This window comes from Acartia tonsa, chromosome 5 (assembly GCF_053477335.1).
Source record: "Acartia tonsa isolate MP-2025a chromosome 5, ASM5347733v1, whole genome shotgun sequence".
Taxonomy (NCBI): domain Eukaryota; kingdom Metazoa; phylum Arthropoda; class Copepoda; order Calanoida; family Acartiidae; genus Acartia; species Acartia tonsa.
The window spans coordinates 1,220,030-1,238,279 of record NC_137264.1 but is presented as its reverse complement, the minus strand read 5'-3'; the positions used below and the strand labels follow the sequence as shown (position 1 = coordinate 1,238,279).

The window sequence follows — 18,250 nt, the reverse complement described above, 5'->3', positions numbered from 1 at the left end:
TCTGTCAGAGATAGATAGCTTTGTTTCGTTAATTTAGGCATGTTAGAATTGTCCTATCGATTTCAAACTTTGCATGGTGATTACTTTAGAAGTTAGGTACGAGTTAGCAACTCTATAATCATTAACAGAATGTCAGTTCGTCCATTTAAAATATCTTGATTTTTTTTTACAATTTTAACAACAAATTCGTATGTGAACTAATTATCCGATTGGTTTGATTTTTGGTATACTGATTCCTGGGAACAAAGTACAATATTATAAGCGAAGCAACTCTATAATCAAGTCCGAAAAATGTAAGTATGTCCATAAACATTATCCTGTATCAAGCAGTTTTTCAACAAATTTGCTTACAATTTTGCTTTGACTCTTATACATTTACATTCTGATTAGGTATTCAGTTCTGACATTATACTTGAAGTGTTAATGTCCGTTTGTCCTACCGTTTCAGAGCTTCGCTTTTATGGATGTTGTCATCCTTGTTTTTTTTTTAATTTATGTATCTTTTCCTTGTGAGAGGATCTCTGTAGAGAATTTTGTCCATTGCCGCGTCAGATATCATCAGACAAAAATCTTTGTCTATAGCCTGAAAAGGTTTAATAGTGATCACTAACATAGCCGTTATTTATGCTAGGAAAGAAAACAGAAAATCTTACTAGTCGCATATTTTGTTTTGTACACTTTAGTTGCCTTTAGAGGAACGAATAGTTATTTCTCGCATCGTATTATAAAAGGCTTTCCGCGGATATAGAATGTACAATTATAAGATCAAAACCAGTTTTTTTAGCCCCGAGGTGCCGAAGTCACGGACTAAAAAAACTGGTTTTAATCTTATGATTGTACATTTTTATATTCATAGAAAGCTGGATATAATACAATGCTAGACATAGTTTTTTTCGTATGGATGAGAACCGGTTCCTATCCACCAGATTCGAATGAATACGAGAAAAAAAGTTAGCATTACTTCAAATAATATCAGCAGGGGAGTCGGAGAGGATAGAGGGGATTTTTTTTCACTGACTTTTTTGAAATTCAAGTAGTGAAGTTGCATTTATTACACCTTTTCGATATATAGATGATAAAAAATACCTTATAAAACCAGCTAAAAGCGGGGCATACAACTATTAATTTTAAATAGAAATGTAGATAGATAGCCAGTTCGATAAGATAAATAATAAATATTGTTTACCTTAGTAACAGAGCTGATATCTATGGGACAGACATCCCCCACATATTGTTTCTTGTACCGCGAGTTAGGATCCGCGCTGCCTGCAAACAAATAGAGGTCAACAGTCATGGAAAGGACCAACAGATTAAACCGGGATAATAATAAACAATTTATTGCAACAGAAATATCAGCTGTACAAATCCGGGATTGTAGCGTAAAACTTAGCACACCCGCTCGTTGTTTCGGGAGGTGACGGATTTAAATTATGGCCCGAACCGCGTCATAACTAAAGACGTTAAACGTTGTACATTCTGATAATATATCGTATACGCGACATATTATTAGCAAAAGAAGGGGGAATGGCTTGGCACAATACAGGCACAACTTATTAACAAAGAAACAGTTAGGACTTCCAGAAAAAGGTCATGTAATCAAAGAGTTGGTTGTCTGCAATAATTGGGATTAGTGCCTTTAGACCTTATGTAAAGGTCTTAGACCAGAGATGGGTTTTTGAAAGATGAATGCCGCGTTTTTTTAATTCGCGAAATTTAAACAGAGTATACAACTGTTTATTTAATTATTTCACTTTTGTTTATATGGCCTTCGTAGAAGAAAAACAAATTATCTTCAATCCATTTTTGCTGCATATTAAGGGGGGGGGGGAAGTTTTGACACGTTTGCGTAAACAGGGAGTATAGGCTTTATCTTTGGACTGAGAGGATAGGTTATTAGGGATAAAATCATTCTTATATGATGAACTTCCCCCAGATTTAAGATTTTTTGGATAGGCCTCCAGGTTCCAGAGCTCCAGGCCTCCAGGTCCTCTCTGTACAGGTAAAAATAAAAAAATAATTTTTTTTTGAAGAGTTAGAAGTCAACCTATGAAACAAAATATGTATATTTTTGAATGTTATTCACATATTTGAAGAAAAAAAAGCATATTTTGTTTCATAAGTTGACTTTTAACTCTTCAAAAAAATTTTTTTTTTTAATTTTTACCTGTACAGAGAGGACCTGGAGGCCTGGAGCTCCGGAACCTGGAGGTCTATCCAAAAAATCTTAAATCTGGGGGAAGTTCATCATATAAGAATGATTTTATCTCTAATAACCTATCCTCTCAGTCCAAAGATAAAGCCTATACTCACTGTTTACGCAAATGTGTCAGAACTTCCCCCCCCCCTTAATGCATCTTTTTAGAGCTGTATTAGACATTATACAAATGGCTAAAATAATAATTTTAAAATTTTGATTTCTTAAGTTGTATACTCTGTTGAAATTCTATCGTCTTCGTTCAATCAATCAATGTCTAAAAAATGTCCAAAAAACGCGGCATTCATCTTTCAAAAACCCATCTCAGGATGTTATCGATCGTAGCCAGAGAGGTATCAATAATGTATAAGTATCAACTTTATAAAGGCTGAAAGGTTCCAAATAAAAAAAAACAAAAAAATGGGGGGAAGGAATAGTAATTTCTCGCATCGTATTATAAACAGCTTTCCGCGGATATAGAAAGTACAATTATGAGATTAAAACTAGTTTTTTTAGCCCCAAAGTTTATATTCGTAGAAAGCAGGATATAATACGATGCTAGACATAGTTTTTTCGTATAGATGAGAACCGGTTCCTATCCACCGGATTTGAATGAATACTTGAAAAGAACTTACAAACAGTAATATCAGCTGTATAATTGCTACAACTTTCCTCTCCTCCCAGCATCAGAACTGTGACAGACCAACGGCTCATCAATCTCTCCTCCCTGATGTAGATAATAGTTATTTATAGGGTTGGGCCAGATATCCGGTCATTTTCAATATACGGCCAGATATCCGGTCATTTTCAATATCCGGCCGGATACCGGATATTAAAACTATCCGGTTACATGATATCCGGCTGATTTTTGACGCCGGAAATCCGGTTGTCCGGTAATTTGCCGGATATCGAACGTTGGCCAGATATCCGGCCGGAACCGGATATCCAGTTTTAGATATCAGCCGGATATCCGGTATCCGACCAAAAAAGCATCCGGCCCAACCCTAGTTATTTATCGCATCGTAATGTAGACAGCTATCCGCGGATAGGAAAATAAATAAACTATAAGATTAATTCCATTTTTATATTCTTGCATTTTTATAGGCCGCGAGGGGCTGAAGGGCCGGTCCATCAAAAAATTGTATTGATCATATAATCATTCTTTTATTACTCGTAGAAAATTGTCTATATTACTCGTAGAAAATTGTCTATAAAGGGCAGCAAAGTTTTATAAGGATATATACATATTTTGATTATCAAATAGAGTTATTCGTTACAAACGTAACTATGGACGGTCATGCACAAAATTTTAAAAAGCTTCGCTTTGTGAATTTTTAAAAATACTTACAAAGCCATTCTTAGCAGAAATATCTTTCCATCGAACTTGATCCCCATCAATTTCCATTTGCCGTCTCTTCGAATTGTAAATCTGAAGCTCTGTGGTAAACTAAATAGAAAACCGCGGCATTAGCGTAATTGATAGCGTGTCGGCTTGTTGTCGGGTTCGTTTCTGGACCACACTACGACATACCAAGGACGTTAAAATGGGTACCTTTGCTTTATGACATTATTAGCAAGAGATGGGGGGGAATGTCTTTGCCCAATTACAGTCGCAACCCATTACCATGCACAGTTCAGACTTCAAGAAAATCTCGTGCAATCAAACTAAATTAAAATAGAAAAAAGGTTTACGTTCTGTAAAAACTAAGACAATTGCAGAATTTATTTCATATTTTTTCCTGTTGAATAAGAATATTTAAAGTGTCATTTAAAGAAAATTTACCTTTAGGCTTTAGTTAATAGGTTTAAATCCGTAATAAGAGTAACAGATGTCTTTCGTTTGTACCGAAGTATCTCGCTAAACGCTTATGGGTCTTCTTTACTTCTTAGCTTTTTATAGGTCCCGATAAGGTCTATAACTATTTTAAAGGAGAGCAACACCACCACTCTCCCAAAAGAAATCATCCCTGAAAAAAACACCTCCCCCAAAATTCTTGGAAATTTTCATAAAAAAAAGCATTTGCTTACTTGCATGTAATCTCTCCAACACAACACTGGAGTAAATGTTCTAGTAATCTTGAGACAGGAAACTTCAGGGGACATTGCAGGCAGGGACATTCCACTTGTCTAAAAAGAAATGGTTTAAATATGTAATGGTGTGCAAAGTTCAAGAATAAGAAACGGAGCACATAAGTTCAGTGAATCAGTATTGTGATATTGGCTCAAAAAATTACTTTCCTAACAAAAAATCATTCGAGTATGACGCCATAAAGAAGTTTTTCTTTAATGTCTTGGCTATTTTTGTTGAAATCCTTATATAAAGGTTGTCATGTACACTAATGTATGTACACTTTCAGGCCACCAAATTTGGAGAAGAACAGAGGCTGCCTGCGGCTCACTGCGGCAGACATCATAATTTCGCGGTTGCAAATAGCAAACTACAGATTTTCATTTTTCAGACCGCTTAATTATAATGTCTGCCGGCTCTTTGGAAAACTAAGCTGTCCAGAATTAACATCCAGGTACAGCTTAGTTCTTCAAATCATTAACCTTTCCACCTTCCCTATTAACAAATAATGTAATTGGGGGGAGGATAGGACAATAGCTTAGGCCGGGTGAAGTTTAGGTTTCCACCAAATTTCCCAAAATATAACTCTATTTCTTTAGGCCTAACATCAAGATCTTCCAATATTTCCAGACTCCATTAAATGCCCTGAGGCCCCGCCTGGAGACCCTAACCGTACTCCCGTCCTGGCCCCCTGCACCCTTTGGATAACCTCTGGTGAGATTGAGATAATTTGATCCTTCCCTGCATTACAGACCCAGGTAGTTTATTATTGCAACAGCTGCTCTATAACTAGCCAATCTGTAAGTCTTAAGCCTCAAGGGGGATACAGCATCCTTCCCGCACATTGATGTTTACAGACTGTTAATTCTGTACAGCTGCTGAGGTGCTTTACAACTAAGTGCCACCCACCCATAGGACAACTCCTTGTCCTCTTATTTAACAATAACTGTTAAGTAAGCCGAACCTGTTTTTCTCCCTACCCATAGGACAACTCCTTGTCCTCTTATTTAACAATATAGCTGTTAAATAATCCGTACCTGTTTCCCCCCCTACCCCTTTTCATCTCCCTGATAGCTTGCGGTCCCTGCCATACTGCGCCATATTAAAGACAACAAAAATTCAGTGAAGGTTCTCCCCTCATCATTTATTTGTTGTAAGAACACAAAAATATAAAAACACCAAAAAAAATATAAGCTAAAGAGAGATTATAATTTAAATAAATAAATTAACAATAGCATTCAGTGGTCAATGAAGGAGATTTTTCTCACTAAACCGCCCGGAGCAATTACACGCTCAAGGCATAACACCCTCTATCATCCATCTAACTCACACCCCACCCCTTCTCACACCAAACGTTCACAATCCGACTCTGCGACTGTTGCGAGTCGTCGGCCTAAAACCGTCAGAGTTTTAGCCAAAAAACATAAACTCAACACCCCGTTTGAATTACGCGCCAAAAAACTCCTTAAAACAAAAAAAGCGCTACTTCAACGGCAAAAACCGGTTGACCGCAACTCTAGGCCCGTCGTTTCCTCACGCAGGTCCAGCGTTAGTCGCACCCCCCCAGGCCAAAACAGCCACCACCGTAGCCCATCCCCGTCACCTATCCGAGGATTCCCTACACCCCCTGCAGCTCCCCAACTACTTGCAGCCCCCCACTTACCCTCCTCACCTGTTGATCCACTGGTAACTTTTCCCGTTACACATCCGTATAACGGCCTTTCACCACAAACCCCCACAACCCCTACAGATACTGAAGAGTTTGAGCTAGCCCCACAACAACTAGATTGGGATAATTATTCCCCCATACCATCCTTCCAAAAATCAGCTTCAATTCTTGAAGAAGCTTTGGAACAACTCTATTCTGAAGATTTACAGAAAGAGGTTCAGGACGAGGTTTTTTACAACCCTGAACAGTTCCCATTACACGACCACCTCCCAGGCTCCGCTTATAACGCTTCCACATCGACACACAATATTAGTGTCGATCTATCTGCGCTTGTAACAGCACAAACCCCAACCATGACTGATGAGGCAACCAAACTCATCATCGAATGCGATGAGTGCATGATGATAGACGAAGACTGTCAGAGCATCATAAATAACCCTGACAGGTTTAGCATTGAAAAGCTAGACAATAGTCTATCATTGTTGGAAGAAAAAGCCTCGTCAATTCGCCACATCATAGCTTTCTTTCGCAACAGCCCAGACCCAAGGGTCACCGAAGCTGACATGAACAAAGCGTTACAGCTACGTATAGCCATGCGCTCAAAAATCGAGTTCATTCATGAACATCGTACATCACGTTTGAAAGCTCAACCGATTACGACGACTGCTGCTCCAGCAGTACCTCTCTCTACTTGCTCTGACGACTCGACTACCACTTCAGCAGTCGGATCCGAGGCAGGTACCTTACCATGTGATGGCCAAGTAATTGTGCCTCCAGCAGTTACGACTCAGGCCACAGCTGTTCCTGCTGCAACTATAATCCAGCAAACAGCTCCCATCCCCAACCGCATAAATCCTACGACATATGCGGTAAAACAAGCAAGGGTAAAACAAAAAAGGGACCCCTTGCTTGTTGAGCTCGACGATCTCTGCGAAAAGTTCGGCGACCTTAAAACGACCGAAGTTAAGCATTTAGGTCAGTTCAATAAACTTAATGCTCAATTCAAAGAGCTACTCGAAAAGGCACAGCGTTCCTTACATAAAGCCAAAACGCTTTGTGAGGACGCGATGCTTACGGACATGGAGGAAGATGCGACAGCATTGGATGCCCAGTCCACCACGCTCGAAACTGAAATATCCAGCGTGGAATCATACGTTGAACGCTTGAGGGACCGTTTCGGAGTGCCTATCTCAGGACACTCTTTCAATCAGCGTTCTTCCAACATTCCTATCCCTCACTTTTCTGGGGCCAAAACAGATAAACTTGACCTCTTTACATTCCAAAAGAAGTTCCAGATTTACATCGACTCAATGCCTTCCATAGCAGAAGTCGAAGCATTGGAGATACTGAAAGAGAAATGTCTCCAAGGCAATGCACAGATGTTGTGCTCTGCCGAAAAATCCATTAAGGCCTGTATGAAGCAGCTGTCGTTCCACTACGGCAGCAAAACCAGCATCATAGCTAAACGCAAGGCCAAAATCATGGAACTTGGACCATGCCCTAAATACAACTGGGAACAGCAGATCACATGGATGGTAAAACTCCGTTCACTGCTTGCTGACACCCAAGAATTTGCAAAAGAAAATGACGCGGAGCAAACCTTGTATCACGGCAAAACAGATATTGCCAACTCCGTGTTGAATCTTCTTAAAGGCGACTACTTTAAGGAGATGTCTAGAAAATTCATGTTGAGTGCAGATGAGCACGGGGAAGAAGACGGCCAGTATTGCTATGAACAACTTCTCCTCTTTCTTGACTCTGAGCTCCGCCAGCTACAGTATCAGCTCAATCAACATGAAGGGGCATCCCTCCACACTGGCAACGCAACTTCTATCGGCAACAATGCCAACACAAACAGCGGCAGTTCCAGTAACAAACATTCCAATCATGCTGGTAACAACCCGGGTCATAAAAACTCGAACCGGAGTAAACCAGCTTCTCAAACTTACACGGCCTCCACTTTCTCGGCCTCGGAGGACCCAAAACAACGCCCTAAAGGCAAGGCCTCTGATAAGTCCGCTAAGACGCCCACTCCACTCTTAGCATACACAGGCGCTGCTTCTAAGCCTGTACCAACTGATTGCGCGCTTTGTCAGAACAAACACACATATTTGTTCCAATGCCAGGTGTACATCAATACACCACATAAGGAGAAACGTCAACTCCATGGCAAGACAAAAGCCTGCCACAGGTGCCTCAGAATGGACGCCAGCGTCAATTTCGACAATATTGACGAATGGTGGAATAACCACAAAAACGACTGTCGCACCACCTTTTACTGTCAAGCTGACAATTGCCAGTACGCGTCCGCTCATCGCGTGCAAAAGCATATCCTCGCCTGCTCTATTCATGTCGAGCAGAATAAAAAGAGGTTAGGCGATTTCCGCAAGTCATTGCCAAAGGATGTTCCTATAACATCTGGCAACCTTCTGTTCATGGATAATATTACCATGAATCTCCAAACCTCTGACACCACACCTGACGTCTCCGACCCCAACACCTTCCCTGATGTTGCTGCCCCAGGCATCTTCATGTGCCAAAACGTCCCTGATCTTTCCGGCAATCCGCTGTTTGTCTTTTACGACAGCGGTTGTGGTACAGCCGCAGTTTCAGCTTCTGCAGCGGCTAGACTAAATGCCACAGAACACCGCCCTGGACCCACCCTCATGAATGTAGCAGGTGGTAAAGTCGTCCATCTTCCCTATGGCAGTGACAAGTTCACACTGCCATTAGTCGACAGTGCCATGTCCGCAACTATAATTGCTGCAAAAATGGACACACTGACGGCCCCATTTCCTCGTTGGGAACTCACAGAGCCTTATGGTGACCTCGCGAATCACTACAAAGGCCACGAGCTCCTCCCTACCGTACCAGATGTCATTGGCGGAGGCCAAGTCGACATAATCCTGGGAATCAAGTACAATTACTTGTTCCCAATGCGCATCTGCTCATTGCCCTGTGGTTTATCTTTATACAGAAGCCCACTTAAGGGTATCGACGGCCACACAGGTGTACTTGGTGGCCCCCACAAGGCTTGGGCTAAAGCAGCCGAGACTGTAAACTTTGTTGGTGCTGCTCTCTTCTTCACCAACGAGCTGTCTGCCTACCGCTATACCACTGAAACACTTCTGAACAGTGGCAGGAATTGGTGCGCGGATGACTCCAAAACCGACACCTTTCCGTATCTCCGTCCAATCACTGTTGAGGAAACAACAGACGAGGACACTTCGCTGGATGTTCATACATACAGCACCAATATTCAACACGTCAAACGACATGAACGCAAGTATCTTGAGAGTGAAGACATAGGCACTCAAGCACCTTACCGTTGCATAGCATGCCGTGGCTGCAATGACTGCAAAAACGGAGACATTCTGGAGGCAACTTCTCTGAAAGAAGAGGCCGAACAACTCCTAATAAAAAAGTCCGTCAAGTTCTTACCTGACGAACGCCGGATCGTAGCATCTCTTCCCTTCATTGCTGATCCGGTTAAGGAGTTACAACCAAACAAAAACAGGGCCCTCAAAGTTCTGGAGTCCCAGTTGCGAAAATTGCAGAAGGATCCAGAGGCCAAACTACAAGTTATGGCGTCACATGACAAACTAGCATTGAATGGCTATTCATGTGACATTGATGACCTATCCCCTGAGGAACGCGCCCTTGTAGACAATCTGCCAGGAGAATACTACCTCCCTTGGCGATTCGTCACTAAAGAAAACTCTCTTTCCACTCCAGTCAGGGTTGTATTTGACGCTTCTGCGACAACCTCGTCAGGTAAAAGTCTGAACGACGTCCTAGCAAAGGGCACAAACAGACTCGAAAAAATCTTAGCTCTGGACATCAATTTCAGAGCAGGTCCACATGCTTTCGCATGCGACATACGGATGGCATACAATCAGATTAAGTTGGATCCATCTGATTTCCGCTGGCACAAGTACTTGTGGGTTGATAGCCTTACCCCTGGTGGCACTGTCAGAACGCGCATCATGCGTACCATCATTTATGGGGTCAAACCTTCTGGCAATCAAACTGCAGAAGGCCTTGAACAGGTAGCTCAGTATGTCATGGACAACCACCCTGAACATACCGCAGGTGCCCAGGTTCTCAGAACCAAAACTTATGTTGATGATACTTCTGATTCAACAGACTCCGCAACTGAACTAGACAAACTCATTGCGGGAGTCAAATTTACTCTTGACTTGGCAGGCATGAGCGTCAAAAGCTTTGTCAAATCTTCATCTGTACCTGAAGACACCGTGTCCAATGACGGCACACATGTTAGCTACCTCGGCTATCGCTGGGCCCCACTAGCTGACACTCTCAGCTTGGATGTCAAACCCCTGTCGTTTGGCAAAACAAAACGAGGGAAAAGACCCCCGCCAGTAGAAGGCAGTCTTGAAGAGGCTCTTCTACTCAGTTTCACGAAAAGAACCATCCTGTCGCAAGTTGCCTCAAACTTCGACCTTCTCGGATTCTGCACCCCCGTAACTGCTAAATTCAAAGCAGACTATCACGATCTCCTCTCTTACGCTACTGGTTGGGACGATGGGCTCCCAACCAAACTGCTTCCAACATGGGTGACCAACATTGAAACGATGCAACAACTCGCGTCAGTTTCCTGTCCACGGTCGGTAATCCCGGCAAACTCCCAACCTAAAGTTGATCTGCTAGTATCTGTTGATGCTAGCCAAAACATGGCAATCGTGTGTGTGCATGTTAGGTCAATATCTCTCTCGGGGGAGGTCACTGTCCGGTTGGCCGCTGCCAAGTCAAAGATCGTGACTGGCAGCACTATCCCTCGAGCAGAGCTAAGGGCAGCCGTTGTAGGCACCATTCTTGCAACAACCGTTGCCAAGAATCTCAAAGACAAGGTTGACAAAGTCACCTATTTCACAGACTCTACTGTTGTGTTGTCTTGGCTTCATCAAGATGCACGCCCTCTTTCTCTTGGCGTACGCAGCTGCGTCATCGAAATTCGCCGATTCTCTTCCCCAGACCAATGGCGACATGTTGAATCTGAAAACAACATAGCCGACTTGGGTACTCGTTTCCTTGCCACTATCAAGGATATCGATGCTAATTCTGAGTGGCAAAACGGCAAACCCTGGATGTATCTTGATTACCAGGACATGCCAGTCCAATCCTTCCAAGATCTTAAACTATCAATGGAAGCGAAGCAGGCCGCTGCCCAAGAGGTCAGAATCCTCCACGGTGATACGAAATCACCTCAGGAAAGAACGGCAGAGATAACCAAGTTCTCGAATTATCTCTACGACCCGTGCAAACGATCATGGCCCAAGTCTCTCCGTGTCATGGCCATTGTTCGAAAATTCTGCTTTTTCGACTTCAAATCGTACCGTAATTTGAAGGCCCCCCCTCATCCAAATCCTCAGGTCGTCCAACTTTCGGACGAAGAAATCCACAAGGCGGAGAATTACTACTTTAGACTCGCTACTAAAGAAGTGCTTAAGTTCTCCAACTCAAAGGCCCACGGCAACAATGTCGTCACTGACGATGGCATTATCAAATACAATGGTCGTATTGTTGAGGGCACTAACATAGAAGACGTTGACAATATCATGCCTGATTTGTCTCCCCTCCACTTCGTTAGACCGATAGTCGATCGGTATAGCTTAATAGCATACTCCGTTATGCTATACGCCCATCAAGAGCTTGCACTACACAGAAATGTAAACGCAACACTCTTAGAATCCAGGCACATTGCCTACATTCTTAATGGCAGAGATCTCTCCAAAGAGATCAGAGCGGCTTGCCCACATTGTCGTAGGTTCAAGGCCAAGCTACTAGAAGCTGAAATGGGACCAATCCATCAAAACAGATTGACCATTGCTCCCCCGTTCTACTACTGCCAACTTGACCTAATGGGTCCGTTCTTAGCTCACTGTGAACATAACCACAGATCCACAGTCAAGGTTTGGGGTCTAGTCTGTAGAGACCCAGCCTCATCCGCAACGGCTTGTTATGCTATGACGAAGTATAACACAGACGCTTTTCTTCAAGCTTTCCAACGATTCGTTCATCGTTATTGCTACCCTAAAAAGGTCTTCATCGACCCAGGTGCACAGCTCATCAAGGGCGTAGCAAAATCAGAGTTTTCCATGGCTGACATCACTAAAACGCTCAATGGAAAAAACTGCAGCATAGAGTACGAGATCGGTCCCACTGCTGCCCACAATTATCAAGGTTGCGTGGAACGCTCAATCAAAGAGATCAAAACTTTGTTCCATGCAACATTCAACGGTCTCAAGCTGGACGTCATGTCCTTTGAGACCGCCTTTTCATACATTGCCAATGAAATAAACAACATGCCAATCTGCACGGTATCCAGAACGGAGGATATAGGTCACGCAGACCTTATCACGCCTAACCGTCTGATACACGGCAGGAATAACAGGCGTGCACCCACTGGACCAATGAGGGTAGAGCAACCATCCCGCTTATTGGAACAGATGGAACGCCTCTATCAATCATGGTGGCAGATCTGGCTGTATGAACGCCTTCCAGATTACATTCCAAGACCAAAGAAATTTGGCAAAACAGGTCCACAACCAAAAGAAATGGATATCGTTGTTTTCCTCCGGTCCCCAGATGAGTTGATTGGCGATCAACTCTGGCGCCTTGGCCAGGTCCTACACCTCATCACTTCTGATGATGGTATCGTCCGTCAGGTAATTATCCGTTGGCGGAAACACTGGAAGGAAGAGTTTCATGAAACCAGAAGAAGTGTCCGGCACATTGCCATCCTGTTCTCCGAGGACGAGCTCGCGCTAATTGACCAGATCAGATCCGCGGCCTCCAAGTGTGACGAGTCTTACACTTCGGAGCAACGCAAACTAAAAACCTCCCATTAAAACCATTCCTGTAACGGGATAACACAATGTATTGCACATGAGTTACACCCGCTAAACGTTGGCTGAAATTGCCGAAGACAGTAATTTTAACTTCATTGACACGCGTTTCCATGATCTGCATGCTTCAATTTTAAACCACTAATAAAGGCTGTAGTTGCCGAAGATAATAATTTTACCCTCATTGACACGCATTTCCATGATCTGCATGCTTCAATTTTAAACCTACTAATAAAGGCTGTAGTTGCCGAAGATAATAATTTTAACCTCACAGACACGCATTTCCATGATATGCATTTGTGATAAATTTCTCATTCAAATAAATAAAGGCTGTAAGTGCCGAAGACATAAAAAACCTACCTATTAAATAAAGGCTGAATTGGCCCACCTCTCTGAATACGGCTGTAATTGCCTTACAAACCAACAATTAATATTAATAATGTTATTATTAAATATTAAATTACAACAAAAGAAGAATCCTACTTACAGGTTCACACACCTGTTAATAACGTTAATAATCATATTATTAAATGTTAAATTATAACAAATAAATGATGATTAATGCCCTTAATAATGTTATTATTAAATGATGAATTGCCTCTAGAAGTTTAACCCACCTACGAGGATGATGGTTCTACATCAATAACCGATAAATTGATTCCAGCCGAAGAAAATCTGGATTAGTGTTATCAAATATCAAATTTAAATGTTCTTATATAATAATCATTATTTGCCAATCTTCCTTTAGCTTTACGAATATTATAAACCATTGTAAACAATACACCCCATAAAAGCCTTCTCTTTCTCTTTTATAAACAAAATCTTTTTTTATTCCAGGATGGATTCCAACATTTCCGCCATCTCCAACAACGGCCCCGTTCTCAGCGCCCCTCTAACCAAACCGCTAGCTGTTGTTGAAAAAGATCTAAAGGAGAAGAGAAAGGAGCTGCTAGATCGACTACACCCAGGCTCCGTTACCCGAATTGAACCCGCTCTGTTCCAGAATGTCAACAACCCGGATATACGGGAGATGCTTGAAGCTGAAAATACATTACTGGAAGCTACCTTGTGCGCTCAAGAAAATATCAAAACTCTTGAAGAAAAAATTAACCAGGAACTGCACAAGATAGACGTCACTGACAACCAGGGTGGAAACTTCCTACCTAACGAGGAAGAATACGTTCAAATCCCGGCTTGGACTCTAAAAGGCACCCACTGTTCAAGTACCCGCCAGGTTAGGGAAGAGGCTCAGAAGAGAGCCCGCCTCGAAATATTATACAAACAAAAATTTCCCGAGGAGCCTAAACCCCCCCCGTGTAACATGGACAGTGAATTGACAAAGAGTATTGATAATCTCTATCAAATATTCCATGCTAGCCCAATGCCCACCTTCTTCGACAGATGGCACCAACTTGATCTGATACATGAGCTGCTTGGAAAGGATGATGTATCCGCCCCCAGATTCCAAAAAATGTACTCCCTTTACGTACAGGCGGAATACCTCAGAGGCAAGGAAGCAGCGATGGAAACCACACTCGCCCGTTTAGAGTTCCACCGTGAACAGAAGTTCTACGAATACAGAAAAAAGACTTCTGACAACATGCAAAATTCCATCAGCCAGATTCCAAAGCATAATAGTAAAATGCTCTACTGTAGAAATCAAGCCTGCCCTGACTGTAAGCACACCACCAAACCTTCTTTGAAAACCCACGGTCTCCAGAATTCTGGTTCAAGAAGGAAAAAACAAAAAGTTTCCCAGGTCAAACAGCAGGAACCCTCCACCTCAAGACAGCGCTCACGCTCCCGCTCGTCTACAAAACGGCGCTCGCCATCTAGGCGCCGTTATTCTACACGACACTATTCCCCAAAACGCCGTTCTTATTCTAGAAGGCGTTCTCCCCCGAGACAACGTTCACCTACACGACAACGGTCACCATCACCTGCTGTACGTCAAGACTACCGCCGACCAGCAGACTATGATGATAGATATGCACACAATCATATCAACACACCACAGGGTAGATACGTTCGTCACTTCCAAAGTGAGAGTCATTATGATAACACCTATGACCCCTCACGCCAGGACGGTTACGGCTATATACCTGTAACAGACCGTCTCTATTAATTCTCTATTAAAATTTTCTATTAAAGAAAAAATGTGTCGATAAATAAAATTATCATTTTTTCATCCTGTTTGTGCCGCCACAAGTTTCGTTTTTATCAATTTTATCAAATTTTTATCTAATTTCAGATAAAAGCCAAATTAAAAAATGAGCACCCCCTTCCACCTGCTAGCCTGCCTTGGAGAACCATACGACCACGGTAGGTTTTTAATGCATGAAGTAAGCGCCATTCAGGGGATGCTCGAGTCCATCCGGCGTGGGATTGAAGACCACGCCCGACTCTTCCCGGAGGACAAGGTGAACGCCCGTTACCTGAACGGCTACGCCCGCCGGATCTCCCATCTAGAAGATGAGGTAGATAGCTGGGTATACTGGGCTTTCCAGCTTCCGGAGGAGGAAGCCAGAAAAAAAGTGCAGACCATCAGGCACAAGGTATTCCGGATATCAACAGAAATGGGCCCAGCCGCAGAGGCCCATTACTGGTCTATCGTTCCGGCTTGGCAGCGTCCCAGAACCGTCACACCCTGGCGGGTAATATCCGAAACCAGGCTGAAAAGGTTGGTAAGGGAGCTAAAGGAAGCAAAGGACCAGCTGCGGGGCAGATGTACTGAAAGAATGTACCTGAGCATGCTCCGCAACTCCAACCAGCAGCTGGAGCTTTTGGATTTAAAAACCAAAGAGGTTCTGGCCCTTAAAGAGCAGCTCCAGCAGGCCGTTGCCAAAAAAGACGCGGCCGTAGTTCGGGCCCGTCTAGCAGAACGCCAGGCTGCCCAGGACGAAGCATGGTATGAGGAGCAGCTGGCGGCTGCCGATCTAGCGCAGGAGCAAGCCGCTGCAGACACTATGCGGGTCTGCCAGGAAAAGCAGCAGATCCAGCAGCGCCAGGCAGAACTGGAAATTATAAATCTCTGCCTCCACCTAAAAGACCTCACAATTTAAATACCTCCATTCAGTTTTTCTTATTTTTTTCCAAGTTTTCTTTTCATTCTTTCACCAAATTCAAAACCAATATGTCTTTCAGAAAAGACATAATAATTCCAAAAGAAAAAATGTGATGACCAGCCACTCCATACGCCACTCCGAATGCCACTTCCACTTTTTAAAGGTCCAGCGGTGACGGCTTCGGGGGTGTATTGTCATGTATTCTTTTTTCTCCACTTTATATTGTACATTGCAGTGATCAGCCCACAGCCCTATGTTCTTCTTTTTCTTGCCGGGAGTGTCATGTACACTAATGTATGTACACTTTCAGGCCACCAAATTTGGAGAAGAACAGAGGCTGCCTGCGGCTCACTGCGGCAGACATCATAATTTCGCGGTTGCAAATAGCAAACTACAGATTTTCATTTTTCAGACCGCTTAATTATAATGTCTGCCGGCTCTTTGGAAAACTAAGCTGTCCAGAATTAACATCCAGGTACAGCTTAGTTCTTCAAATCATTAACCTTTCCACCTTCCCTATTAACAAATAATGTAATTGGGGGGAGGATAGGACAATAGCTTAGGCCGGGTGAAGTTTAGGTTTCCACCAAATTTCCCAAAATATAACTCTATTTCTTTAGGCCTAACATCAAGATCTTCCAATATTTCCAGACTCCATTAAATGCCCTGAGGCCCCGCCTGGAGACCCTAACCGTACTCCCGTCCTGGCCCCCTGCACCCTTTGGATAACCTCTGGTGAGATTGAGATAATTTGATCCTTCCCTGCATTACAGACCCAGGTAGTTTATTATTGCAACAGCTGCTCTATAACTAGCCAATCTGTAAGTCTTAAGCCTCAAGGGGGATACAGCATCCTTCCCGCACAAAGGTAAAAGGGGATGAATGTGAACCTGTTTTTCTGTGTGTACCGAATGATATCGTTGAACCGATTTGGTTTTTCTTTAAAATTGATCTTCAAGGTCCCGGGAAGGTTTATAACAATTTAAGAGGAGGTTACCACCACCCTCCCAAAAGAATTAGTACTTTTTTACTTTTTCTTTTTAAAACTAAAAATGAAAAAAGGGGGGAGGGGTGAGAAGGGCGACTTTCCCCCTTAAATGATTAAGTACTAATGCTACATAAATTATTGTAAATTGAAAATTCTGCAACAAAAATAAGATTTACTTGCCTATGAAGACATTTCTTTTCATGATCTTTCAATGTTTGTATTGGATATTGTTCCCTACATCCGTCCCATTTACAATCATGCTCTATTTCAGTTATCACAGTGGCAGCTAACAAACACGTGGCCCCAGTCATACTTGCCCTGAATTAAAGAGATTTTAGTTTAGATTATCACCGCTGGGGGACTCTTATCGTTATCTAAAGCACTCTTATATTTTCTTATCATGCTCTATGTAAGTTATAACAGTAAGAGCTATCAAATAAGTTGCAATACTCAGAGATTATCACCGCTCAACAGAGAACTTACGGGATAAGACACTGGATGATAAATTAAACTTCATCTTAAAATTAAAATTTCGCTTTTTGTCAATTAAAATTATTGGTAAAAAAGTTTGGACACTCAAGGTTGGAATCCCAATTCAAAATTTAATCAAAGCACAAATTGCTTTTGGGGGAGACTATCTTAAAATCATGTAAAACTCACATCTCATACACAAAAATATTCTGTTAGTGGACCTACAATTTTAAAGTACAGGATAAATTTAACATGAGGAATGCACATTTAGTCCTACCTGCAAGTTGGGCATTCATTTCTGATGCACTTCATACAGACCACATGACCATTAGAGCACACAGGCACAGGGGTACGCTTAGGAACTTCGTAGCATACTGGACACTCAACCTAAATAAGAACAGAGGGATGTTTGATTGATTACTGCACAGAATTTCCAATCAAAATATAAAGAACAATAAATTCCTAACTACTCATTAAAAAAGTAGGTATAAGTTTTCTATATTCATATCTTGGATAACTTCCGCGGTTAGTATAAAGAAAAAATAATTCCAGTTGTGTTGACACCGAGAAGCCAAAGGCAGGGGCCAACATACAGGTATTTATCTATAATACAAAGTAGAACGATGTCTGTCTGTCCGTCTGTCTGTCCGTCTGAAGCTTAAGATCTCAGTAACCACTGAACCGATTGGGCTCTACTCTTCAGGGAATATACCTTTTGGTCCTGTGATGGTTTCTTGGGGGGGTGGGACACCCCCAACCCCCCAAAAAATGAAAAATCCCCCCCCCAAAAAAATTTTTTTTTTACTTTTTCTTTTTAAATCTAAAATACGAAAAATTAGGTTGATCAACCCTCTTGGGGCAAAGCCGCTAGTATTATGATACATTATCATATGATATTTGTAGTATAGCTCAGAACCAGTGCTAAT

At 42.4% G+C, this 18,250-nt stretch overlaps 2 protein-coding genes and 1 long non-coding RNA gene across 8 annotated transcripts in view; 2 read left to right on the top strand and 1 right to left on the bottom strand.

Annotated features, from left to right (window-relative positions):
* LOC145318490 (uncharacterized) overlaps nucleotides 1-18,250 on the bottom strand; it is a 221,458-nt gene that overhangs the window by 1,495 nt on the left and 201,713 nt on the right. For all 6 annotated transcript variants that reach the window (XR_013879358.1, XM_080159762.1, XM_080159761.1 and 3 more), the window contains 7 exons: nucleotides 17,602-17,711; nucleotides 17,034-17,171; nucleotides 4,223-4,321; nucleotides 3,543-3,641; nucleotides 2,830-2,921; nucleotides 1,187-1,266; nucleotides 509-583 (listed from right to left, as the gene is read on the bottom strand). Coding sequence is in view for 5 of the 6 variants with exons in the window: in XM_080159762.1 (XP_080015888.1) it covers nucleotides 509-583; nucleotides 1,187-1,266; nucleotides 2,830-2,921; nucleotides 3,543-3,641; nucleotides 4,223-4,321; nucleotides 17,034-17,171; nucleotides 17,602-17,711 (693 nt within the window). In the remaining variant the exon portion in view is untranslated. The remainder of the gene's footprint in view (nucleotides 1-508; nucleotides 584-1,186; nucleotides 1,267-2,829; nucleotides 2,922-3,542; nucleotides 3,642-4,222; nucleotides 4,322-17,033; nucleotides 17,172-17,601; nucleotides 17,712-18,250) is intronic.
* Nucleotides 4,513-5,015, top strand: LOC145318488 (uncharacterized). The gene is made up of 2 exons (XR_013879357.1): nucleotides 4,513-4,716; nucleotides 4,862-5,015. It is a non-coding gene; the product is annotated as an uncharacterized LOC145318488 (long non-coding RNA).
* Nucleotides 13,178-16,724, top strand: LOC145318487 (uncharacterized). The gene is made up of 2 exons (XM_080159753.1): nucleotides 13,178-15,122; nucleotides 16,486-16,724. The coding sequence occupies exon 1, from the start codon at nucleotides 13,639-13,641 to the stop codon at nucleotides 14,923-14,925; it is 1,287 nt and encodes a 428-aa protein (XP_080015879.1). The 5' UTR covers nucleotides 13,178-13,638; the 3' UTR covers nucleotides 14,926-15,122; nucleotides 16,486-16,724.

Excerpts from the sequence above, each read along its gene's own strand:
- LOC145318487 (XM_080159753.1), top strand. The coding sequence starts at position 13,639 with ATGGATTCCAACATTTCCGCCATCTCCAACAACGGCCCCGTTCTCAGC.